Source organism: Macaca fascicularis, chromosome 15 (genome assembly GCF_037993035.2).
Source record: "Macaca fascicularis isolate 582-1 chromosome 15, T2T-MFA8v1.1".
NCBI classification, from domain to species: domain Eukaryota; kingdom Metazoa; phylum Chordata; class Mammalia; order Primates; family Cercopithecidae; genus Macaca; species Macaca fascicularis.
Genome location: NC_088389.1, coordinates 52,403,967 through 52,430,230, shown reverse-complemented (window position 1 = coordinate 52,430,230; position 26,264 = coordinate 52,403,967). Strand labels below are relative to the sequence as shown.

At 40.0% G+C, this 26,264-nt stretch overlaps 1 protein-coding gene across 6 annotated transcripts in view; it reads left to right on the top strand.

Moving 5' to 3' along the window:
- Positions 1-2,714: 2,714 nt before the first annotated feature.
- Positions 2,715-26,264, top strand: part of TMEM38B (transmembrane protein 38B) — a 79,060-nt gene continuing 55,510 nt past the window's right edge. For 5 of the 6 annotated variants that reach the window (XR_012424486.1, XR_012424487.1, XR_012424488.1 and 2 more), the window contains exons 1-2: positions 2,715-2,948; positions 19,827-19,983. Coding sequence is in view for 3 of the 6 variants with exons in the window: in XM_074016935.1 (XP_073873036.1) it covers positions 2,837-2,948; positions 19,827-19,983 (269 nt within the window). In the remaining 3 variants the exon portion in view is untranslated. Of the gene's footprint in view, positions 2,949-17,859; positions 17,977-19,826; positions 19,984-26,264 lie in introns of all 6 variants that reach the window. The other variant, XM_015436895.3, reaches the window with a different exon arrangement.

The following is a 26,264-nucleotide window of genomic DNA, read 5'->3' as shown; positions in this document are numbered from 1 at the left end:
TTCGGATATTAATACAATTAGACCAGTTTGGCTTCCTAATGAATAAGCTATACTTTGTAATTCGGATTCACTTTGTCACCAATAATTATGTAATTTTGTATACCCCTTCCAAAAGTCAGAAAGACTTTGAATTTTCACATGTAATTTTCCCAAATCTTGCCTTTCCTTCTTACCAATTTAAAGGTAATTGGTAATTAAAATGCAATTGGTCCCTTTAATATAAAACTTCCTAATTGTGGACTTTAAGGTACTTCAAAAAGTTCAATAGCATGGTAATTTAAAGGTAAGAAGGAAAGGGGTCTTTCCATCCTCCATTTCCTCCTATGATGCTCGTAGACTACATAAGTCAACCACTGACCAGAAGCAAATATGGTGAGCACATTTAAATGTAGATGGAACTTGTCTTTTTGTGAGATTAGCATTCAATTTCCCCTAGAACTTTATAAGGAAATTTCTTTAGGCTCTAGGCAGATAGGACCAAGTTTATTCTTACTGTTTTGAAATGCAACAATTTTCAAATTATCTGTAGATCTGAGATAATTAATTCCTTTCTATTGGAATTATTCTGTTTAAGGAAGTAAAGTGCTTGATTTACTTTCTTCATAAAACCTCTGATTTTTTTTTTTTTTTTAATCAGTGATTATTCACTTTTGCCCTATCGGTGTTAATAATGGATTTAATGGTACCCCAGAATAACACCGGTAAAGACACATAACTCAGTGATGTCTTAAGGATTACATCATATTAAGTATTTTTTTAAGCCCAAAGACTAACCATATATTTTTCAAAATTAAAGACTGTTAAAATGTAAAATATTTAAAGAAATAATATCCAGGCCGGGCGTGGTGGCTCACGCCTGTAATCCCAGCACGTTAGAAGACCAAGGTGGGCGGATCACGAGGTCAGGAGTTCCAAACCATCCTGGCCAACATGAAGAAACCCCGTCTCTACTAAAAATACAAAAAAACGTGGTGGCGTGTGCCTGTAACCAGCTACTCGGGAGGCTGAGGCAGGAGAATCGCTTGAATCAGCGAGTTGGGGGTTGCAGTGAGCCGAGATTGCGCCACTGCACTCCAGCCTGGCGACAGAGTGAGACTACATAGCAAAAAAAAAAAAAAAAAAAAAAAAAAAAAAGGAAACAAAAGAAAAAAGAAGTAATATCCAAACTCTGAGCCTAAATTCACAAAACTAAAATTCCAAAAATAAGGGACTGTGTAAAAAGTATGGAAAGAACAGACTTAAACAGGAAAGTATAAATATTCACAGGTGTTTTTTTTTCCCCCTTAGTTTTGCTAGAAAGTGTGCTACCGGTCTAAAGACTTTTCTCTACAGGAAGTGCTTGCTTAGAAAACCACAAGTGAAAATATTTGAACAAATCTATTCTTTCTTGATAAGTAATGAAGTGTAGAGATTTACTACAATTTTCTTGCGTTTTAAACACTTAGTGTTAGGGCAGTACTTCTGACATCCAGCAAAATGCTGGCTACATAGTAGGCACGCAAAAAACATTTTGTTAAATGAATTAAAATTAATGAATAAATATTCAGATAAAAAAATTCTCCTCTTGTAGTGCATACTCCTGTGAAGCTGCCTCGCCTACCTAGCAGCTAATCACGTTTCTCCAATTTCCTGGTGCCAGCATGTTCTGTTCACACATCAAATAAAAGTGTGCCAAGCTAGTTTTTTTCTTACCCAAACCTACTCCTTCTTGTTTCCTATTTATCAGAATGCAACCACAATCCTCCTACCCTCCTGTTCCTCATTTTCTTTGACAAATGCTGCCTTTCCGGCCTGTACAGACTGACACTCACTGACGGTATTTTGCTTCTACCCATGTTTCCCACAATTGGTCTCAATTTCTGCTGCCACAGCCTCCACTACCTTTTGGTTGGACCAGTGAATACCCTCCGATTTTCCGTTGTCAGTCGCTTCTCATCAATCTATTCTTAATCTTGTTGCTTGGTTGCACCTCCACAACCTCATCCTCCACCAAACAAACCGGTTAGCGTAATGATTAGGAGAAGGGATTCTGGCTCTGCGCATAACATATTGATTGATCAAGAATTTAACCTCTGGAGCCAAACTGCCTGGCTTTGTCTGCCATTCGGGGACTTTTCCCAACCTCATTTCTCACTTCGTAGTCAACCCAAAACACCCGCCTCCATCTCCCACCTAGCTTTTGCTTCTCACTTAACTTTTAAAGTCCGGCTCACATGTCACTTTACCCACTTCCTAGAATTGTAATCTTCGTCTCGGAACTGCTCTCGCACCGCAGCTTTACCTCTCAGTACCTGCTTTTGTACCATTATGTGCGTTTTATCTCTTTTTATAAAAAATATCTTTCAGGGAAGGCATAGTTCTTGAGGGCAGGATATTACTGTTTTATTTTTATATCTCCAGTAAGTCAGTGTGACTTGCACTGTGGTTGCTCGATAAATGTTAGGTGAATGACATCAATTTACAGAAATAAATCCAACTCTGAGCGTCTCCCCTTGAGGACCGTGTTTTGTTCATTTGCATGCTCTTCAGGTCCTGCGCCGCGCCCAGGATGGGGAAGACGCTGGACCCTCATTAGGAGAACCCAGGCCGAGCCTGCTGCAGCTGCCGGGAACCCGCTCGCCCCGCCCACCCGCCTGGCGCCAGTGAGCATGCGGCTCCCGCGACGAGCGGCCCCGCCCCGCCCCCCCCCCACCCCGGCGCCAGGGCGCACGCGCAGGGCTGGAGCCGGCGCGGAGGTGCTGCCGGCTGTGGGTGTCCGCTCTGCTACCCTTCACTGTGCGCGCGCGCGGGGAACCAGTCGCCGGGGCTGCTTCGGTTGCCGCGGTCGGTGGTCGTTATGGACTCTCCATGGGACGACTTGGCTTTGGCCTTCTCCCGCACGTCCATGTTTCCCTTTTTTGACATCGCGCACTATCTAGTGTCAGTGATGGCGGTGAAACGTCAGCCGGGTGAGTGCGGGGCGCCGCGGGCCGGGCCCCTCAGAGTGCCCCTGACGGCGAGGACCGTCTAAGTCGGGTGGGCGGCTGAGTGGCCGCTAGCCCAGACAGTTCGATGGTAGAGTTGGAGGGGCGCCAAGGGCCGGTAGGTCCGACTTCCTGAGTGCAGATGGGGAAACGGGCCGGGGAGGACGGAGGCTCTAGTACTTGTCAAAGGAGGCGTGACCTGGGGTCCGCGACCCCGCAGCCGGGACGAGCGGGGTGGACCCTGCCAACCGCCAGCAGAAGTCCCAGGACTGACAGAAGCCGCCGCCGCGTTTCGGAACCATAGTTACCCGCGCCAGCCCAGGGCTTGCGCGGCCTCCTGGCCGTACCGCCACTCGCTCGCACAGTGTTTGAAAGTCACGGGAGGAGACAGCAGGTTTCTGACTTAGTCTCTTGGAGTAATAGATGGTTGCGGACTACTCTCCAGTTACGAAAGTTGTACAAGCACTGAAACAAAAAGCCTCCTGTAGCCAGACCAGGATTCCCCTTCACGCAGTGTCCTGACATCCTGCCTAGCATGTGAGAAGCGAGTGCGTTCCCCTTTTCCCAGTCACTACGAACACAGTACAAGTAAGAGTTACCTGGCATAGCTTGACTATCTGCAGAACGGGGATATATCCTTGAAACAGCATTTTGAGTTCTTTCAGCAATGCGATCAAGGGACAGTAGTTGTATTTTATTGGATTTTACACCAGGGTGCGTTTGCTCTAATACTGCTTTACTTTTGTAGTCATTCTACTGTCCTTTTAGTTGTATGGACCTCTTCTTTCTTTGAGGTCAGGCATTTCTTTGCCTACTTTCTTTGTGTTCTTGCTGTCTTTCGTCGCCTTGCCCTACAGATAGTTGATGAGTGAGATCTGGAGGATGATGCTGTACCTTTTTTATGGACTGCTTACTGGTTTTAAAAACTCATTAGACCTCAGAAATATTTTTCATTTACGTTGAAGTTTGTAGCTCAGTTTAAATCATCGATACAAATTTTGACCTGGGTAAGGATGGTATTACTGTATTAAAGTAGAACACATTATCTGCATAAGATATTATTTCCTTGATTTGAAAAAAAAGTTTTGTTGCTACTACATGTTCAGAATTTGATTAAAAAAAATTTTTTTTGGTATAGGCTGAATCAGATGTTCAAATTGTGGTCCAGGGACCCATGGGATTCTCTGACACTACCAGTTTAAAATTACTTTTATAATAATATGCAGATGTTACCTTTGTCACTCTCATTTTTCCAAAAGTGTACAGTGGAGTTTTCCAGAGGCTGAGTTGTGATACTGTAACATAAGGAAGTAGATATGAGAATCTAACAGTTTTCTATTTGAAGCCAGACATTTGTTAAAATGTACAACAGTGTGATTCTTCTCACTAAATGTTTTTTGTTTTAGAAAAGTTATTTTTCATAAGGAATACATTATAATAATTATTATTACTGTTTTTGAGACAGAGCCTCTCTGTCGCCCAGGCAGAAGCGCAGTGGCGCGATCTTGGCTCCCTGCTGCAACCTCTGCCTCCCGGGTTCAAGCAATGCTCCCTGCCTCAGCCTCCCGAGTAGCTGGGATTATAGTCGCCTGCCACCACGTTCGGCTAATTTTTGTATTTTTAGTAGTTGAGACGGGGTTTCGCCATGTTGGCCAGGCTGAAAGAACACATTATTTATGTTAACATTTAATACATGTACTTTTTAAAAAATGAAAACATGGAAAACAATTGTTGCATAGTGGACAGGTCTATGCAGTCCTACCCGCAAAGGCTAAGGAAGCTGAGAGGCTGAGGAATTCAGTTTCTCAGAAAGAAACCTTTGAAAGGGACTTAAGAACAGAAGCCATGTCTTGGGTGGCCCCAAGAAGATGGTGGATCACCCCCATTACCCGACCCCCAACCCCCAACCAGGGATGTGTAGGACAGTTGCTTAAGGGCAGAATTTATGGTAAGTGAAATAGCGTTAAGGTTGTTTGACCTAAGGGCAAGATTGGTAAGTATATACTTTTACACAAGGAACAGTAGATAAATATAAATCTTAGAAGCAATCCCAGAACTGGGGTTAATCATAAGTCAACATGGCGGATGTTGGAGTTGCTTTAGCCTCCACAACTATTCAAAATTTTCTCAGTTATAATTCCTAAGATGCTAAGTATTGATACTTGTAACCAACATAAAACCCTTTGGGGTTCTCAAAGAATTTAAGTCAGATTGTTTAAAAGATATAATTTACATAGAGTCTATTCACCATTTTTAATACAAAGTTCTGTGTTTTTGGACAGACACATACAGTCATTTAACCACCATCACAATCAAGATACTGAACAGTTTCCTCACCCACCCCAAATTCCTTCCTGCACTTTTGTGTAAGCTGTCCCCCATCCTTGGCAACCATTAATCTGTTTGCTAATTTTTAGGGATGTAGAGGGCTCCTGAGATTCCAAAAATTGAGAACCACGTGATTATTGAATACTAATATAGTATCAGACAGTACCAGTACTTGTAAAGAGGTAAAAATGATAGAATTCAGACGCAAGAGTGAACAGTGTACCTGTTTAGCCTTTTACCTGAAGTGTGTTAGACTGCCCATTTCCTTTGACAGTTCTATTATTGGTCTTCAATATCTTGCCATTCTGATGATCAGAAAACAATTTTTCATTTACATTTGTCATGGTACTGATGAGTTTGTGCCTCTTATTGGTCATTTGTATTTCCTGTAAATTGCTTGATTTTTTTTTGTCCATTTTCTTATTGGGCTGTAGGCTGTTGTCTTCTGTTGACTCTCTTTGTGGATCATGGATATTAATTCTGTTTATGTCCGTAGTCCTTTTTCCGCATAACTCTTGCTATCTTTTAGCTTTGTTTATATTGTCTTTTATGGCAGAAGTTTAAACAATTTCATAGTATTTTTACTTTTTCATAAAAAATCTATTAATTTTTTTCTCCTATGTCACTATTGGGATTTGTGTATTTTAAGAAGGGCTTTCTCAGGCCTAAGGTTATAAAAATACTCCTCCTTGATCTTTTTTTTTTTTAAAATTCTATAGTTCTAAAAAAGTATAGGTTCTTAATCTATCTGCAGTATTTTCTGTTGTATAGATGTTCCTTTGCAAGTATGATCATGGCTGGATAGAACAGTTGGAACTCAGTGGTCTCAACAGAGTAGGCTCTAAGCTCACTGAACTGGTTCTGCTCTCGACCTTTACTAAGATCATCCCTCCTGCATAGACCTCTTGAGTGTCCTTAGTTCTTGTTTGTTTTCATTAGCCTCTTATTTTTATTTATTTATTTTTTTTCTGTGAGCTACTGAAATCCTTCCAATGAATTATTTATGGCTTAAGTTTGTTGGTTTTTGTTGCTTGTAGCCAAGAACCCGAGTTCTATTTTTTTTTCTAGCCTCTTTATATTGAAGTGTGTTTTGTTGAATACTAATGATAGTGGGTGACTTTGTCTTACTCCTGATATTCCTGAATTTAAAGAGAAAGCTTTTAAAGTTTTCTCAAGAGTGATGTTTGCTATAGGTTTTTATGAAGGACACTTTTAAGGAAGTTTTTCTTTATTCCCAACTTTCTAGGATTATCCCTATATCTTTATACCATCTGGTGAAGGTGACATAGTTTATCAAGTGCTATTTTTTTTTTTTCAAAATCTATTGAGATCATATTGTGTTTCCCATTTAAAAATGTAATATAGTGAATTACAGTATTACATTTTTTAAAAATGATGAATCATCCTTATATTCTTGGACTAAACTACTTGATACATTATTTTAATTCATTAGGGATTTTGATTTGGCAGTACTTCATGTAAAATTTTTGCATTTATGTTTATAATAGAAATGAGCCTATTAGGTTATTTTATTGTGTGACCCTCAGTTTGGGCCCAAGGTTATGCTGTTTTTGTAAAATAGAATGGGAAGCTTTCCATTTTTTAAGCTTGGGATGGTTTATTTAATAGGTATTGCTTGTTCTTTGATATTTGGTAGACTTCAACTATGTAGTTTTATGTTTCTTGGTATATTTTAATGGGTAAATCTTATTTTTTTTCCAATCCAGACTTAAGTCGTTTTGGTAATTTATATCTCTCTCAGGAATCATCTATTTCTTTTAGACTTCCAAATCTATTGGAGTAAATGTTTACATTATATTGTAGAAAATTTCTCTGGATTCTCTAGTAGCTAATTCTTAAATGTTATCTATTTCACTTGAATCTTCTGAATCTTAATCACTTTATGTCCTATAGTAATTTTTTTACACCCCATATATGTCTTTTTTTCTTCTAACTCATTTTGAATAAGATACATTTGTTCAGGCTGTCAGTAGATGGAGTGAGTAGCTTGTATTACTCTCTATTTATGTGGTCAGCATTCCTTTTTCATATTCAGAACTGAAGCTAATATGTGTGTATTCCTCCTATTCCAACACCATTTCTTTTAGATTTTTATGTAGAATATGTATGCGTTACTTAATTGGCAACTTTTTCCTGTCCCCCCAGTGATTGATTCTCTAGAACTCACACCTACAGTAAACTATAATTCATATATATACTACTACCGGAGTTCTTCATATCTTTACCCTCTCAGACGTGTTACTCCTTGAGACTTTGTTTTGGTATGTACTCTACCACTGCCAGTACCTCACCCCCTACTTTCCCACCATTTATATCGGATCATTTGTACTGTCTGCCTAGATCTTAAAAAATGCCACCGGAGGAAAAATGAGAAAGGGGATTAACTCTTTTCTGCCTAAGGTGTGAAGGACTGCATCCCATTTTTGTTTGGTTCAGGTTTTAGGCTTTAAAATCCCAGGAAAGATAATACTCCTCCACCCTTCTCTGTAACTTTTGCTTCATAAGCAAAGACATAAAAGACATCAGGTAATGTAACAAGTGGGATTAATTTTTTCTTTGTTTACTTCCATTTGTCTTGTGAACAAACATGTGAATCCTCCTGAACCCTGGCGTGTGATTGGCTATAGTTTTCAGTCTGGGCTAATAGTGTAAGTTTTCTTGTTTGTTTGTTTGTTTGTTCTTTTTTATTATACTTTAAGTTCTAGGGCACATGTGCACAATGTGCAGGTTTGTTACATATGTATACATGTGCCATGTTGGTGTGCTGCACCCATTAACTCGTCATTTACATTAGGTATATGTCCTAATGCTATTGCTCCCCTCTCCCCCTACCCCACAAGAGGCCCCGGCGTGAGATGTTCCCCTTCCTGTGTCCAAGTGTTCTCATTGTTCAATTCCCACCTATGAGTGAGAACATGCGGTGTTTGGTTTTCTGTTCTTGTGATAGTTTGCTCAGAATGATCGTTTCCAGCTGCATCCATGTCCCTACAAAGGACATGAAATCATCCTTTTTTTATGGCTGAATAGTATTCCATGGTGCATATGTGCCACATTTTCTTAATCCAATCTGTCACTGATGGACAATTGGGTTGATTCCAAGTCTTTGCTATTGTGAATAGTGCCGCAATAAACATACGTGTGCATGTGTCTTTATAGTAGCATGATTTATAATCCTTTGGGTATATACCCAGTAGTGGGATGGCTGGGTCAAATGGTATTTTTAGTTCTAGATCCTTGATGAATCGTCACACTGTCTTCCACAATGGTTGAACTAGTTTACCCTCCCACCAACAGTGTAAAAGTGTTCCTATTTCTCCACATCCTCTCCAGCACCTGTTGTTTCCTGACTTTTTAATGATGGCCATTCTAACTGGTGTGAGATGGTATCTCATTGTGGTTTTGATTTGCATTTCTCTAATGGCTAGTGATGATGAGCATTTTTTCATGTGTCTGTTGGCTGCATAAATGTCTTCTTTTGAGAAGTGTCTGTTCATATCCTTTGCCCACTTTTTGATGTTTTTTTTTTTTTCTTGTAAATGTGTTTGAGTTCTTTGTAGGTTCTGGATATTAGCCCTTTGTCAGATGAGTAGATTGCAAACATTTTCTCCCATTCTGTAGGTTACCTGTTCACTCTGATGGTAGTTTCTTTTGCTGTGCAGAAGCTCTTTAGTTTAATTAGATCCCATTTGTCAATTTTGGCTTTTGTTACCATTGCTTTTGGTGTTTTAGACATGAAGTCCTTGCCCATGCCTATATCCTGAATGGTATTGCCTTGGTTTTCTTCTAGGGTTTGTATGGTTTTAGGTCTAACATTTATGTCTCTAATCCATCTTGAATTAATTTTTATATACGGTGTAAGGAAGGGATCCAGTTTCAGCTTTCTACATATAGCTAGCTAGTTTTCCCAGCACCATTTATTAAATAGAGAATCCTTTCCCCATTTCTTGTTTTTGTCAGGTTTGTCAAAGATCAGATGGTTGTAGATGTGTGGTATTATTTCTGAGAGCTCTGTTGTGTTCCATTGGTCTATATCTCTGCTTTGGTACCAGTACCGTGCTGTTTTGGTTACTGTAGCCTTGTAGTATAGTTTGAAGTCAGGCAGTGTGATGCCTCCAGCTTTGTTCTTTTGACTTGGGACTGTCTTGGCAACGTGGGCTCTTTTTTGGTTCCATATGAACTTTAAAGCAGTTTTTTCCAATTCTGTGAAGAAAGTCATTGGTAGCTTAATGGGGATGGCATTGAATTTATAAATTACCTTGGGCAGTATGGCCATTTTCACGATATTGATTCTTCCTATCCACGAGCGTGGAATGTTATTCCATTTGTTTGTGTCCTCTTTTATTTCGTTGAGCAGTGGTTTGTAGTTCTCCTTGAAGAGGTCCTTCACATCCCTTGTAAGTTGGATTCCTAGGTATTATATTCTCTTTGAAGCAATTGTGAATGGGAGTTCACTCATGATTTGGCTCTCTGTCTGTCTGTTATTGGTGTATAAGAATGCTAGTGACTTTTGCACATTGATTTTGTATCCTGAGACTTTGCTGAAGTTGCTTATCAGCTTAAGGAGATTTTGGGCTGAGATGATGGGGTTTTCTAAATATACCCTCATGTCATCTGCAAACAGGGACAATTTGACTTCCTCTTTTCCTAACTGAATACCCTTTATTTCTTTCTCTTGCCTGATTTCCCTGGCCAGAACTTCCAACACTGTTGAATAAGAGTGGTGAGAGGGCATCCCTGTCTTGTGCCAGTTTTCAAGGGGAATGCTTCCAGTTTTTGCCCATTCAGTATGATATTGGCTGTGGGTTTGCCATAAATAGCTCTTATTATTTTGAGATATGTTCCATCAATACCGAATTTATTGAGAGTTTTTAGCATGAAGGGCTGTTGAATTTTGTCAAAGGCCTTCTCTGCATCTATTGAGATAATCATGTAGTTTTTGTCTTTGGTTCTGTTTATATGATGGATTACGTTTATTGATTTGCGTATGTTGAACCAGCCTTGCATCCCAGGAATGAAGCCCACTTGATCATGGTGGATAAGCTTTTTGATATGCTGCTAGAATCGGGTTGCCAGTATTTTATTGAGGATTTTTGCATTGATGTTCATCAGGGATATTGATCTAAAATTCTCTTTTTTTGTTGTGTCTCTGCCAGGCTTTGGTATCAGGATGATGTTGGTATCATAAAATGAGTTAGGGAGGATTTCCTCTTTTTCTATTGATTGGAATAATTTCAGAAGGAATGGTACCAGCTTCTCCTTGTACCTCTGGTAGAATTCAGCTGTGAATCAGTCTGGTCCTGGACTTTTTTTTGGTTGGTAGGCTGTTAATTACTGCCTCAATTTCAGAGCCTGTTATTGGTCTGTTCAGGGATTCAACTTCTTCCTGGTTTAGTCTTGGGAGAGTGTATGTGTCCAGGAATTTATCCATTTCTTCTAGGTTTTCTAGTTTATTTGCATAGAGGTGTTTATAGTATTCTCTGATGGTAGTTTGTATTGCTTTGGGGTCGGTGGTTATATCCCCTTTATCATTTTTTTGTTGAGTCTATTTGATTCTTCTCTCTTTTCTTCTTTATTAGTCTTGCTGGCGGTCTATCAATTTTGTTGATCTTTTCAAAAAACCAGCTCCTGGATTCATTGATTTTTTTTGAAGGGTTTTTTGTGTCTCTATCTTCTTCAGTTCTGCTCTGATCTTAGTTATTTCTTGCCTTCTGCTAGCTTTTGAATGTGTTTGCTCTTGCTTCTCCAGTTCTTTTAATTGTGATGTTAGGGTGTCAATTTTAGATCTTTCCTGCTTTCTCTTGTGGGCATTTAGTGCTATAAATTTCCCACTACACACTGCTTTAATTGTGTCCCAGAGATTCTGGTATGTTGTATCTTTGTTCTCATTGGTTTCAGAGAACATCTTTATTTCTGCCTTCATTTTGTTACGTGCCCAGTAGTCATTCAGGAGCAGGTTGTTCAGATTCCATGTAGTTGAGCGGTTTTGATTGAGTTTCTTAATCCTGAGTTCTAGTTTGATTGCACTGTGGTCTGAGAGACAGTTTGTTGTAATTTCTGTTCTTTGACATTTGCTGAGGTGTGCTTTACTTCCAACTATGTGGTCAATTTTGGAATAAGTGTGACGTGTTGCTGAGAAGAATGTATATTCTGTTGATTTAGGGTGGAGAGTTCTGTAGATGTCTATTAGGTCTGCTTGCTGCAGAGTTGAGTTCAATCCCTGGATATCCTTGTTAACTTTCTGTCTTGTTGATCTGTCTAATGTTGACAGTGGGGTGTTAAAGTCTCCCAGTATTACTGTGTGGGAGTCTAAGTCTCTTTGTAAGTCTCTAAGGACTTGCTTTATGAATCTGGGTGCTCCTGTATTGGGTGCATATATATTTAGGATAGTTAGCTCTTCTTGTTGAATTGATCCCTTTACCATTATGTAATGGCCTTGTTTGTCTCTTTTGATCTTTGTTGGTTTAAAGTCTGTTTTGTCAGAGACTAGGATTGTAATCCCTGCCTTTTTTTGTTTTCCATTTGCTTGGTAAATCCTCTTCCATCCCTTTATTTTGAGCCTATGTGTGTCTGCACGTGAGATGGGTTTCCTGGATACGGCAAATTGATGGGTCTTGACTCTTTTTCCAATTTGCCAACCTGTGTGTTTTAATTGGAGCATTTAGCCCATTTACATTTAAGGTTAATATTGTTATGTGTGAATTTGATCCTGTCATTATGATGTTAGCTGGTTATTTTGCTTGTTAGTTGATGCAGTTTCTTCCTAGCATCGATGGTCTTTACATTTTGGCATGTTTTTGCAGTGGCTGGTACCGGTTGTTCCTTTCCATGTTTAGTGCTTCCTTCAGGAGCTCTTGTAGGGCAGGCCAGGTGGTGACAAAATCTCTAAGCATTTGCTTCTCTGCAAAGGATTTTATTTCTCCTTTACTCACGAAACTTAGTTTGGCTGGATATGAAATTCTGGGTTGAAAATTCTTAAGAATGTTGAATATTGGCCCGTACTCTCTTTTGGCTTGTAGAGTTTCTGCTGAGAGATCCGCTGTTAGTCTGATGGGCTTCCCTTTGTGGGTAACCCAACCTTTCTCTCTGGCTGCCCTTAACATTTTTTGCTTCATTTCAACTTTGGTGAATCTGACAATTATGTGCCTTGGAGTTGTACTTCTCAAGGAGTATCTTTGTGGCGTTCGCTGTGTTTCCTGAATTTGAATGTTGGCCTGCCTTGCTAGGTTGGGAAAATTCTCCTGGATGATATCCTGCAGAGTGTTTTCCAACTTGGTTCCGTTCTCCCCGCCACTTTCAGGTACACCAATCAGGCGTAGATTTGGTCTTTTCACATAGTCCCATATTTCTTGGAGGCTTTGTTCATTTATTTTTACTCTTTTTCCTCTAAACTTCTCTTCTCATTTCATTTCATTCATTTGATCTTCAATCACTGATACCCTTTCTTCCAGTTGATCGATTCGGTTACTGAAGCTTGTGCATTTGTCACGTAGTTCTCATGTCATGGTTTTCATCTCTATCAGTTCGTTTATGGACTTCTCTGCATTGGTTATTCTAGTTAGCCATTCGTCAAATCTTTTTTCAAGGTTTGTAGTTTCTTTGCGCTGGATTCATAATTCCTCCTTTAGCTCGGAGAAGTTTGATTGTTTGAAGTCTTCTTCTCTCAACTCGTCAAGGTCATTCTCTGTCCAGCTTTGTTCCAATGCTGGCGAGGAGCTGTGTTCCTTTGGAGGGGGAGACGTGCTGCGATTTTTAGAATTTCCAGCTTTTCTGTGCTGCTTTTCCCCATCTTTGTGGTTTTATGTACCTTTGGTCTTTGATGATTGTGACATACAGATGGGGTTTTGGTGTGGATGTCCTTTCTGTTTGTTATTTTTCCTTCTAACAGTCAGGACCCTCAGCTGCAGGTCTGTTGGAGTTTGCTCCAGGTCCACTCCAGACCCTGTTTGCCTGGGTATCAGCAATGGAGGCTGCAGAAGAGTGAATATTGCTGAACAGCAAATGTTGCTGTCTGATTGGTCCTCTGGAAGCTTCATCTCAGAGGTGTACCCGGCCATGTGAGGTGTGAGGTGTGAGTCTGCCACTAGTGGGGGATGTCTCCCAGTTAGGCTACTCAGCGGTCAGGGACCCACTTGAGTCCTGAGACTCAACAATCTGTCCGTTCTCAGATCTCAAACTCCGTGCTGGGAAAACCACTACTTTCTTCAAAGCTGTCAGACAGGGACATTTACAATTGCAGAGGTTTCTATTGCCTTTTGTTTGGCAATGCCCTGTCCCCAGAGGTGGAGTCTACAGAGGCAGGCCAGCCTCCTTGAGCTTTGGTGGGCCCCACCCAGTTCCAGCTTCCTGGAGGCTTTGTTTACCTACTTAAGCCTCACTAACGGCGGGCGCCCCTCCCCCAGCCTCCCTGCCACCTTGCAGTTAGATCTCAGACTGCTGTGCTAGCAATGAGGGAGGCTCCGTGGGCGCCGGACCCTCCGAGCCAGGTGTAGGATATAATCTCCTGATGTGCCCTTTGCTAAGACCCTTGGTAGAGCGTAGTATTAGGGTGGGAGCAACCCGATTTTCCAGGTGTTGTGTGTCACAGTTTCCCTTGGCTAGGGAAGGGAATTCCCTTCCCTCTTGTGCTTCCCTGGTGAGGCGATGCCTCGCCCCGCTTTGGCTCTCACTTGTTGGGCTACGCCCACTGTCCTGCCTCCACAGTCCAACACACCCCAGTGAGATGAACCTGGTACCTCAGTTGGAAATGCAGAAATCACCCGTCTTCTGTGTCACTCACACTGGGAGCTGGAGGCTGGAGCTATTCCTATTCGGCCATCTTGGTGCTGTTTTTTCTTTTCTCCGTCTCCTGGGCATTTTATTAGGAAGTTGGAATATGCTGTTTTGGTGGTTGCTAGTGAGAAACCATTTTAATGGAAAGTTTACATCATTAATTTTAATCTATCTTATCTTACATTTTAAATGTCTCTTAAGTCTTCATTAAAATAAATACATTTTCAATCCAACATTCACATCAAACCACCGTTTTGTATAAGACTTCCTGACTACAGTAATTTCTGTTACACACAAAATGTATTGTTTTACTCTAAATTCTGATGTGACTATTCTGCTAGCCTCTCTCAAATCATGCATAATTAATTTTAGCAAATATTCATTGAAACTCTGTATTGGGCATTATATTAGATGTTGAGGATACCACAATGAAAGATGCTGTTATAGCGCTAAAGAGACTTATTGGTGCTTTTTCTTTATTTTTGATAGTGTCACATAAGGTTGCACTACCTTTTCTTTTCTTTTCTTTTTTTTTTTTTGAGACGGAGTCTCGCTCTGTCGCCCAGGCTGGAGTGCAGTGGCGCGATCTCGGCTCACTGCAAGCTCCGCCTCCCGGGTTCACGCCATTCTCCTGCGTAGCTGGGAATGAGTAGCTGGGACGACAGGCGCCTCCTAAGTAGCTGGGACTACAGACGCCCGCCACCGCGCCCGGCTAATTTTTTGTATTTTAGTAGAGACGGGGTTTCACCGTGGTCTCGATCTCCTGACCTTGTGATCTGTCCGCCTCGGCCTCCCAAAGTGCTGGGATTACAGGCGTGAGCCACCGCGCCTTCTACACAGTAATAGTAGGCATGATTGATTTTAGATACTGGGAGAACATTTCAGTATATTCTGTTCCTCATGTATTCCTGTAAGGTAGGTATTATTTAACTCATTTTATAGATGAGGAGTAGTTTAAAGGGATAAAATAACCTTCCTTAAGTCATATAGTTTATAGTTATGGAGCTAGTTCTTGACTCCAGATCTGGTTAATTCCAAAATTTCTTACTATTCTGTGCCTTACCTTTGCATACCCATTTAATATTCTTGGTTTCAATAATTAGCAATTTCTCAATAAGGTATCATTTGACATGGTTATTTTCTCCAATGATTTCTGTCATTTCTATGAATTAAATCCTGGAATAAAGTTTGTCATTGTTCCTTTCCTCTAATTTGTGGGAGATGCAAGTTTATAGATCTAGAATTTATCAGTTCTGGGCATCCTGGAAAGGTGGCAGCAGTGGTGGCAGCCCAGTTTTGCAATGTCTTTATGAATCTCCATGTAAAAACAGGGAAAAGTGCAAAAGTTATCAATGTCCGGCTCAATGGATTTTCAGACACACCCACAATCAATATGCAGATAAATAGAGAACATTTATGACCCTCCCCAAAGCTTTGCCCCTTTGTTACATGATTTGAAGCACCAAAGGCCATGTGCAGGGGTTCATGCCTGTAATCCCAGCACTTTGGGAGGCTGTGGCGGGTGGATCTCTTGAGTCCAGGAGTTCGAGACCAGCCTGGCCAACATGGTGAAACCCTGCCTCTACTAAAAATACAAAAATTGACAGGGCATGGTGGCACGCGCCTGTAATCCCAGCTACTCAGGAGGCTAAGGCACAAGAATTGCTTGAACTTGGAGGTGGAGGTTTGCAGTGAGCCGAGATCATGCCACTGCACTCCAGCCTGGGTGACAGAACTAGACCCTATCTTAAAAAAAAAGAAAAAAGAAAAAAGAAAGCCAGGTTTGACTCCAGTATGTTTCAGAAATGACAGTTCATAATTTACTTCTATGAGTTTAAAGAATTTTGCTTAAATTTATTTAATATTTTTTAAGTGAAAGAAAAGTTAGAATATTTGGGTGACCTGTCAAAAAATATTAATCAGGAAGTATGTTGTAGTAGAAAGAGCTCATAAAGTCAGGAGACCTGCATATAGTTTAGAGTGTATCAGTAATGGGCTAGGTAGCTTGGGATAAGAACTTAAACTCAGTATTTTATTTGTGTAATAAATGAGCTGTCTAGAACACCACCTGAGCAGTGTTTCCTCCACAGGGGTCTCAGTTTGGGCTCTAAAGAGTTCCTCTACCAAGTTTCTAAATTTTAATAATTTCAGTCTATTTTTGCTCCCCCAGAGTAGTAACTGCTTTCTGGAACTGAACTCTGTGATAACATAGTATTTACTTTTTGCCTTTTCAGTAACCTAGTGAACAATTTTATACCTACTGAGTTCTATTTAAATAATAGTGTTTTCTATCTCCGGACTGAACAGAAACCCAGGAGCAGGGTTTGAACTTCCTACTTTCTGGTTTGCATATATCTTATTAAGATAACTAAAGTACTTGCTACTTGCCACTCATCAGACCCAGCCAGTATAATGTCATCAGTGCAGATCAGTGTGATGTGTGATCTCTCAATGTGATCAAAATCTCTGGACTATTTTAGAGAGCAAGAGTGTTAACATAGACCTGAAGCAAGACTGTAATGGTTGAACAAAGCACAAAGTGCTTCTGGGATTTTTTGCAAATTAATAGGAAGAAAAAAGCATTTGCTTCCAAGTTGTAAGAATTGTGTTGATTTGACCCCGTAAAAATACTACATCTTGAATACTAGCTGCAATTACAGTCATGACCTTTCTGTGTTTATAATTCCTAGCTATTCTCCAAGATCCATCTGTCTTATATTTAGATCAAACAGTTAAGTTAGTAGAATGTGATAGCCACCTTTTCATCTTTGGTTTTGGCACCAATTTTTGTGGTATTGTTTTTGGTTACTTTGTTGGTGAGGAGAGGAATCTCTAGGGCTTCTATGTGATCCATTCTACCATATTGATCCTCATGCCATAAATCAAAGAATCTATATGGGCATTGAATCAGTTGCCAAGTATGTCGGTTCTAATTACTCATTAAGGAACTGGGGAATAACTACAAGGTGAGTATGTGGATCTACCTGGTCCACTATGATTCAAACTTGATCTAAGGCTGGGCGCAGTGGCTCACACTATAATCCCAGCACTTTGGGAGCTGAGGCAGGAAGATCACTTGAGGCCGGGAGTTTGAGACCAGCCTGGCCGACATAGTGAGACCCTGTCCCTGAAAAAATTTTAAAAATGTAAAAACCAAAAACATCCCCCCAGCTTGATCTAAAACTCCTTGAATTGTGTCATAGATAATCTGTAAGCCTCTGTTGCCTACGTGATTATTTTTAAATAATTTTGATGAAAAAGCATACTTGAGGCATATGGGTTGTTCATTTTTCTCTCTTTTTAAAAAGAAGATAAATCTATAAAGGGGAAAGACTAAATCAAAAGTAAACTAATATGCAATTTAAAAATACTTAATATGTAGAGTTGAAGCTTTGAGAAGGTTAGAACATTCCCATGCTTCTTTCTAGAAGTTATGTCAGCCCCTAGCAAGTTGAATGTCAACTGTTTTGAAAATAACTACAATGCAACTAGTTCTTAAAAACAGGGACACACTCGAGAACTAAAATAGACTGAGTACAACAAAATAAAGAAGTCATGTATGTAGTGCATTAACAAAATATATTTCTAAGTTTTGTTATAACTGTAAGTTCATAAAACTGTTTTAAGCATAGTTTAATGATTCATTTTGCCAGAATTTGGGATTATTATGTAGATGTGATTTTAAGTGCATTTATGGAAGTAGAGCATGACTTTATTTTTCTTTGTAGCTTTCATTTCATGATGAAGGTATTTATTTATTTATTTATTTTCGATACAGGGTCTCACTCTGGTGTCCAGGCTGAGTGCATTGGCACTGTCATGGCTCACTGCAGCCTGGAACTCCTGGGCTCAAGTGATTCTTCCACTTTAGCCTCCTGAGTAGCTGGGACTACAGGTGTGTACTATCAAGCCTGGCTAATTTTTTATATTTTGTAGAGATGGGGGGTCTTGCTATGTTGCTCAAGCTGGTCTTGACCTCCTGGACTCAAGCAATCCTGCCAGCTCGGCCTCCCAAACCAAAGTGTTGTGATTACAGGTGTGAGCCACCATGCCTGGCTGAAAGTATTTTGATATTAAAGTTCATATGTAATTATTTGCATTTTAAACATCTTATATTTGGAATTAGATTTAGGTCTCAGTGTGACAAATGTTGCTAAGAATTTTGGGGAAAATCATTCTATTGATAGCATATTTCAAACATCTTAATGTAGGACAGAGAAATTTTTTTTTTCTCTTCTAAATGCCAGTACATTAAAAATAAAATGATTTGAGTTGGAAGCCAGGTGTGGTGGCTCACGCCTGTAATCCCAGCACTTTGGGAGGCTGAGGCGGGTGAATCACTTGAGGCCCAGGAGTTCCAGACCAGCCTGGCCAACATGGCAGAACCCTGTCTCTACTAAAAATACAGAAATTAGCCTGACATGGTGGCACCTGCCTGTAATCCAAGCGACTTGGGAGACTGAGGCACGAGACTCGCTTGAATTCAGGATGCTGAGGTTACAGTGAGCCGAGATCACTCCACTGCACTCCAGCCTGGGCGACAGAGCGAGACCCTGTCTCAAAAATAAATAAATAAGTAATTAAGTAAATAAATAAATACAATTTGAGTTAAAGACATTGTTCATATGTAGAATGTTTTATTGGCCTTTTTTTGGGTGTTTTTGACATTTAAAAAATATAAGCCAGTTGTTGTTGTTTGTTTTTTGTTTTTGTTTTCTCAGGAGCCCTCAGTTTGGGTTTGTCTGATTCAATTAGTTCAGGTTGTATATTTTTGTTAGAAATACCATAGAAGTGGCCGGGCTCAGTGGCTCATGCTTATAATTCCAGCACTTTGGGAGGCTGAGGTGGGTGGATCATGAGGTCAGGAGTTCGAGACCAGCCTGGCCAACATAGTGAAACCCCGTCTCTACCAAAAATACAAAAATTAGCTGGGCATGGTGGCAGGCACCTGTAGTCCCAGCTACTCAGGAGGCTGAGGCAGGAGAATTGCTTGAACTCAGGAGGTGGAGGTTGTGGTGAGCCAAGATCGTACCACTGCACTCCAGCCTGGGGAACAGAGCGAGACTCTGTCTTAAAAAAAAAAAAAAAAGAGATACCACAGAAGTGATGATGTGTTCTCAGTGCATCATATCAGCAGTCATTTGATGTTATTTACAGTGATGTCTGCAAGGTTTCCCCCACTCAGAAGTTATTATTTCCCTCTACAATTAATAAGTAATTAGTTAAGACTCATGTTGAGGTAGTATAAATATATATTCCTAAGAAACCTTTCACCTTTAGGTTTATTTTGTTACTCTGTTTCTCACCTGTCATGTTGAAAGCTTAGTTTGTTTATTTCAGCTTCTTTATTTTCTAATATACTTAAGATTATAAATTTTTCTTATTTAATCACTTTGACATACTGTCTGGGAGTACTTACTTTAGGGTTTGGGATGAAAGGAGACAATAAGTGAGAATATTGTTTATAATAATCCATTACTAGGAAACTGGCAATGACAGCCTAAACAGAACAGCATATTTTAAAGGTGCCAAAGTGCCAAAAATCACCCATTAACAAAATGTTTCCAGTCTTGCTTTAAAGAATAAAAGATATGGTTTTTAATGATTTTGATTGGTACAACTATGAATAATAGTTGTTGAAAATTATGAATTTAAGAAGTTTATTTGTTTAGTGCAACTTGTACTTTGGGGCTTGTTTAATAAATATATAATGATCGCAGACCATATTTTACTTTACCATTTCAGGAGCAGCTGCACTGGCATGGAAGAATCCTATTTCAAGCTGGTTTACTGCTATGCTCCACTGCTTTGGTGGAGGAATTTTATCCTGTCTACTGCTTGCAGAGCCTCCATTGAAGTTTCTCGCAAACAACACTAACATATTACTGGCATCTTCAATCTGGTAAGCTGCCATTATGGTGACCTATGTGACATTTAAACAATTGTGTTGTAAATTGTTAGTAAAATGAATTTTTTTTTCTTTGAACAATATTTTATGTGCTTGAGAAGTTAATGCATCTGCAAGGGAGGAACCCAAATAATGCCAAAGGTTTTTTTTGTTTTGTTTTGTTTTGTTTTGTTTTGTTTTGTTTGTTTTTTTTTGAGATGGAGTCTCGCTCTGTTGCCCAGGCTGAAGTGCAGTGGCATGATCTCAGCTCACTACAGCCTCTACCTCCTGGGTTCAAGTGATTCTTCCACCTCAACCTTTGGAGTAGCTGGGATTACAGGTACCAGCCCCCATGCCCAGCTAATTTTTGTATTTTTGTAGAGACGGGGTTTCACCATGTTGGCCAGGCTGGTCTTGAACTCCTGACCTCAGGTGATCTGCCTGCCTTGGCCTCCCAAAGTGCTGGGATTACAGGCGTGAGCCACCATGCCCAGCCATGCCAAAGTCTTTAAGTGCAAAGTATGTCTCTTTCTTTTTCGTCTCCCCTTATCTTCTCCCAGAAGCAATTATTGTCTGCCATTGTCTTATGTACTTTTTTTTTTTTTTTTTTGAGCATAGTCTTGCTATGTGCAAGACTGCAAGTGCAGTGGCGCACTCTTGGCTTGTTGAGGGATGCAGAGGATTAGAGAGACCAGAATGGGTGAATACAGGAGGATATTTATTTTGAGGTATGCACCGGCTCAGTGGATTTACTTCCAAAAAGCTAGGCCTTGAACAAAGACAGAGCGAGGTTTTTATAAGTGGGCTTATAAGAGCAAAACAAAAGTAGTTAATCATATAGTGTATAACTTGTGGCCTTACATAGCTGGTGGCCTTGTAGCTGTGTCAAAAGAAAAACAAGAACTGGCTAAATACAGATATTTGTAAAACATAGTTATGCTTAAGACGCAAGGGAAAGGAGTAACAGTAAAGGAATTTGTCTTTCTCTTTTTTTTTTCTTAACCTTGCTCTGGAGGGGGTAGGGGTGTCTGGAGCCCATTCCTTTGGCCTTGGCTTTTTGGACAGTGTTATCTTATAACTGTCCTTGAAGTGAGCTGCTAAGCAGAGGAAAACTTGTTTTTTTTTGTTTGTTTGTTTTGTTTTTAACCCTTATTACAGGCTCACTGCAACCTCCACCTCCTGGATTCAAGTGATTCTCCTGTCTCAGCCTCCCGAGTGACTGAGATTACAGGCATGCACCACCACGTCTGGCTAATTTTTGTATTTTTAGTAGAGACGGGGTTTCACCATGTTGGCCAGGCTATTCTCAAACTCCTGACCTCAAGTGGTCTGCCCGTCTCAGCCTCCCAAAGTGCTGAGATTACAGGCATGAGCCACCATGCCCAGCCTCTTATGTGTCTTTAATAGAAGCATTTCCAATATGAAAGGGCATTAAGTATTTGGCCCTAGAGTTTATCTTGTGAACCTAACTGATACATGCAGGTATCCAACATGATAAAATCATGTATGTGACCAACTGAAACTAACCAAAAAGTCCAAACAGTTATGGCTCATATTATTCTTCTCATACTCTGTTGATTTTATGAGATCTTTAAATTTTATAATTTTGAAGTGAAGAAAAAAATGTTACCCGGAATTGCTTTGAATTCTTGCACATCCAAATTTGTTATCCTTAAGAGGATTGATCCATCAAGTTTAAAAAAATCTGTAATACAAATTATAGTGCTTTTTTATATATAAAGCAGAAACTGTGTTTTCTATTAAAAACCATATCATTAAATATATAACGGGAACACTTACAGTTCATTTTTATTGTGATAATTTTAAAATGAATATGGGATATTACAAATAATAACTATGGGAAAAAGTAATCCTGGGAACCTATGGCAGTGTTGAGTTGTTACCATATGTCAGTTAAGCTCTTTATATTCATTGTCATATTTAATCACAGGAGTACCGTAAGGTAGCTATTATTATTTCCATTTGACAAATGATAAAATTGAGGCATAGGGAATGCTGCTATAATTTTCTTGTCTAGTAAGTGGTTGAGCTAGAATCAAAACACAAAGTTTTTAACTTTAGAGTCTTCCCACTTTATAGCCACTATCTCTCACAGATTTGTTTAACCGTCTCTTAAAGTGTAGTGTTCCAGTTGCTATGTGTTTTAAAAAACTTTCCCAAAGACTTTTATTTCTATAACAATATTTTTCAAAGTTATTAGCATTTTGGAAGAATTTTTTGATGTGTATAGATGCTGCAACTATACAAAAAGGAAGATATCCAGAATTTGATACTTTCTGTTATTTCTGTTTCTGTTCCTATAATACTAACCTTCTGGATGATTGCAGGAGCTTCCTAAGTGGTCTTGCTGCTCCTTTGATTATCCCTTTGAGTCTATTCTTTATTCTTCACAGAGCAGACAAAATTATTACAGTTGGCCTTCTATACCCATGGGTTTTGCATGCTTGAATTCAACCAGCTGCAGATCAGAAATATTTGGGAAAAAATCCAATAAAAAATAATGCAAGAATAAAAATAATGCAAATAAAAAAATGTGTAACAACAATTTATATAGTATTTACACTGTATTAGGTATTATAAATGATCTAGAGATGATTTCAAATATAGCGGAGGATGTGTGTAGGTTATGTGCAAATACTCTGCTACTTTATATAGGGACTCTCACATTCACAGATTTTGAGGGAGAATCCTGAAACCAGTCCCCCACAGATACTGAGGGACAACTTAAATTAGAACATGTCACTTATGTGCTCAGTAATTTCTTATCTTATTAAGAACGATCACAAGGACAAAAAAACCAAACACCACACGTTCTCACTCATAGGTGGGAATTGAACAATGAGAACACTTGGACGCAGGAAGGGGAACATCACACACTGGGGCCTGTTGTGGAGTTGGGGGAGATGGGAGGGATAGCATTAGGAGATATACCTAATGTAAATGACGAGTTAATGGGTGTAGCACGCCAAAATGGCACATGTATACATATGTAACAAACCTGCATGTTGTGCACATGTACCCTAGAACTTAAAGTATAAAAAATAAAAAAGAACAATATCCCAAACTTTTACCATGGCCTGTAAAATCCTACAAAATATTCTCTTTCACTTTCTTTCATGTAATGTTTTACAACTCTATTCTTGCTCACTTTTCTCTAGTCACATGAGCTTTGCTAGAGCTTTGCAATTTCTTGAATGTTCAAATGTAAGGTATTCTTCAACCTCAGTGCCTTTGTACTTGCTTTCTTCTCTTTGTAATCTTTTTTCCTCAGAAGTGTCATATTTTGTTTTATCAGAGAGGCCTTCACTGACTAAAGTAGCACCTCCTCTTCCATGACTATCACATCATGTTTCTTTATTTTTCCTCTTAGAATTATTGCTATCCAACATGTTATCTGTTGATTTTTTAAAAAAAATGTTGTTTTAACTGTACTGGAATAATAGCCCATCAGAGAGTGAGCCACCATGCCTGGCCCCTGGCTCATTTTTAAAATTTTTATATTTGTTGAGATGAGGTCTCACACTATGTTTCCCACATTGGCTATTTTTTTTTTTTTTTACTATAAAAGTTTTTTATTCAGTATACGTAGAACATGTCCCCTATAAAATGTACATATAAATCACTAAAAAGTAAAATTTGGTGAACATATTCTCAATTACAGAACATACTAAATCAGTTGGGATAACAACTATCTGCCTTTAAATAATCTAATTATAGCACCCAGTCTCCTTTATATCTAATGCAAAGTTAAATACTTATTTTGGGGGTTATTTCCTAGTATGTGTTTCGTAAGGCTGAGTAAACAATTTAATATAACTCTAGTATATTACAGTCACTGCACAATAAATCAGTTTATTACAGATTAAAACAAATCATTTTTTCATTATTTGTAATAATGGGATCAAACACTGGATACTTTTAAATGGCATATAACCACACAATTACTTATCTTTGGTAGTATGTTGGGTTCTATAATTGTATTAAGATATGAATGGTATAAAATATTGTTATGAATAATACACCTCAAACAAAACAATGAGGCCATACTGTAATGATTCACTAGATTGTGCTCAGTAGACATTTACTGAATAAGGGAATTATCTATTTTTCTCCTCAATTATCCAGTACAATGTTTTGCCCACAGTAAGCACTCAATAAATATTTGCTGAACATACCGACTAGGATAGAGGTGAGAAGCGATGGGCCCGCTTAGCTGGATGTCGAATATAATTGGAATTTACCTGGGAAGGAGAGTAGTTAAGGAAGATGTAAACTGCATGTGGTGTACAAGTAAATAAATGCAGACCCCCTTCTCTCTCTTTTTTTTTGGAGATGGAGTCTTGCTCTGTTGCCCAGGTCGGAGTGGAGTGGCTCTTGGCTCACTGCAATCTCCACTTATCTTAGAAGTGCTTTCTGTGTGTCCCATTCCAATCATAACCCCCTTCTCTGTCTTTTTTTTGGAGATGGAGTCTTGCTCTGTCGCCCAGGTCGGAGTGGAGTGGCTCTTGGCTCACTGCAATCTCTGCCTCCCGGGTTCAAGCAGTTCTCCTGCCTCAGCCTCCTGAGTAGCTGGGACTACAAGTGCATGACACTATGCCCAACTAATTTTTGTATTTTTAGTACAGCTGAGGTTTCACCATGTTGGCCATGCTGGTCTCGAATTCCTGAGCTCAAGTGACCCGCCTGCATTGGCCTCCCAAGGTGCTGGGATTACAGGCGTGAGTCACTGTGCCCGACCCACTTCCTACTTTAGATAACCATTATGATAACATACCAGTATCTTGACTTTTATGGTAATCACTTCTTTGAATATTTTAATAATTTTATAACTCAATGTTTATCCTTAGATACTATAGTTTAGTCATGCCTATTTAAAAATTTCGTATGTTTCTTAATTAAAAAAAAAAAAAAGTTATGCCTTCATTTCTTTCTTTTCCTTAAACTTTATCTGTTGAAGAACCAGAGCCAGTCAATCCGTAAAGTTTTCCATAGTCCAGAGTTTGCTGATTGCATAATCATGGTATAGATCATTATATTCTTCTGTTCTTTGTGTTTCCTTACAGTTGGAAGATTGATGCAGAATCCAAATCAGATTAGGCTAGATTCCTTTAGCAAGACTTCTAAGAGGTCCTGTTTTGTGACATTAGCACCCTTTTACACGTAGTGTCTATTAGGAATTGCAAAGTGAAGATAGTCTAGTTTTATCTTTTCTTCTTATTTATTAGTTGGAATATTACTATAAATGATAACAGCCGCAGGCCATCTGGTGTGGCTGCTGCCATCATGCCAGCTGCTTCAGGGAGGGCACAGGGAGAAGGTGGACAGCCCCCCATCCCCCACAGCCCACCAGCCACCCTTGGGGCCTCCATGATGGGACTGGGCCAGGCTGGTTCCTGCATGGGCCGAGGGGGAGCTTCAGGTCGCCCCTGAGCTTTGGGGCCACAAAGAGAGCTTGCACGGCAATGTTACCCCTGCCCCGGATGCCAGCCCAGGCCCTGTGAGGACCTGGAGCACCCACCCTAGACAGTGAGGAGACTCAGCCCAGTGCCATGCCCCACGGAGCGGAGGGAGCTGGGGACATGTGGGAGCCCTGCCCCTTCCAAGTTGGTGGGGCTGGAGCTCCCCAGGTGCAAGTGTAGCTGCCCAAGTCATGGCTGCAACTCAGGCACCCCTGTGCTCTTGGGAGCCAGGAGTAGGCAGTAGCCCCACCCTCTCTGCAGGGCCTCCTCTTTGCTGAGAGCTGCAGATGTGGGGATGACCAGCTGCAGAGAGGAGCTACCCTCTCTGTTGAGAGCCGAGCACTTGATGGGATGACCTGCCTGCAAACCACAGAGAGGAGCCTCCTCCCTGCTAAGAGCTGCAGAGACAATGGGAGGACCTGCTTGCAGAGAAGAGCCACCCACCCTCCTCTTTGCTGAGAGCTACACACTCAACAGGATGACCTGCCTACAAAGAGGAGCTACCCACTGTGGGTCTTCTCTGAGCTGCTCTAACACTAAACAAAGGTTCTCTTTGTCTTGCTCACCCTCCACTTGTCTGCGTACTTCATTCTTCCTGGATGCAGGACAAGAGCTTGGTCAAGGGTGCCACCAGCCACAGAGGTTTCTGCCCAGAAAAGTGATATCCCAAAGATCCCAAAATACAAATAGATACTTCCTATTTATCATCTATTTGGAAACCAGCTATACAGTTCATACTGGAAAGGTAATGCTTGCTTCTTTCCCTTCATTTACCAATTTTCAGTGTAATGAACTAGATCTCTGTCATCCTCTAAA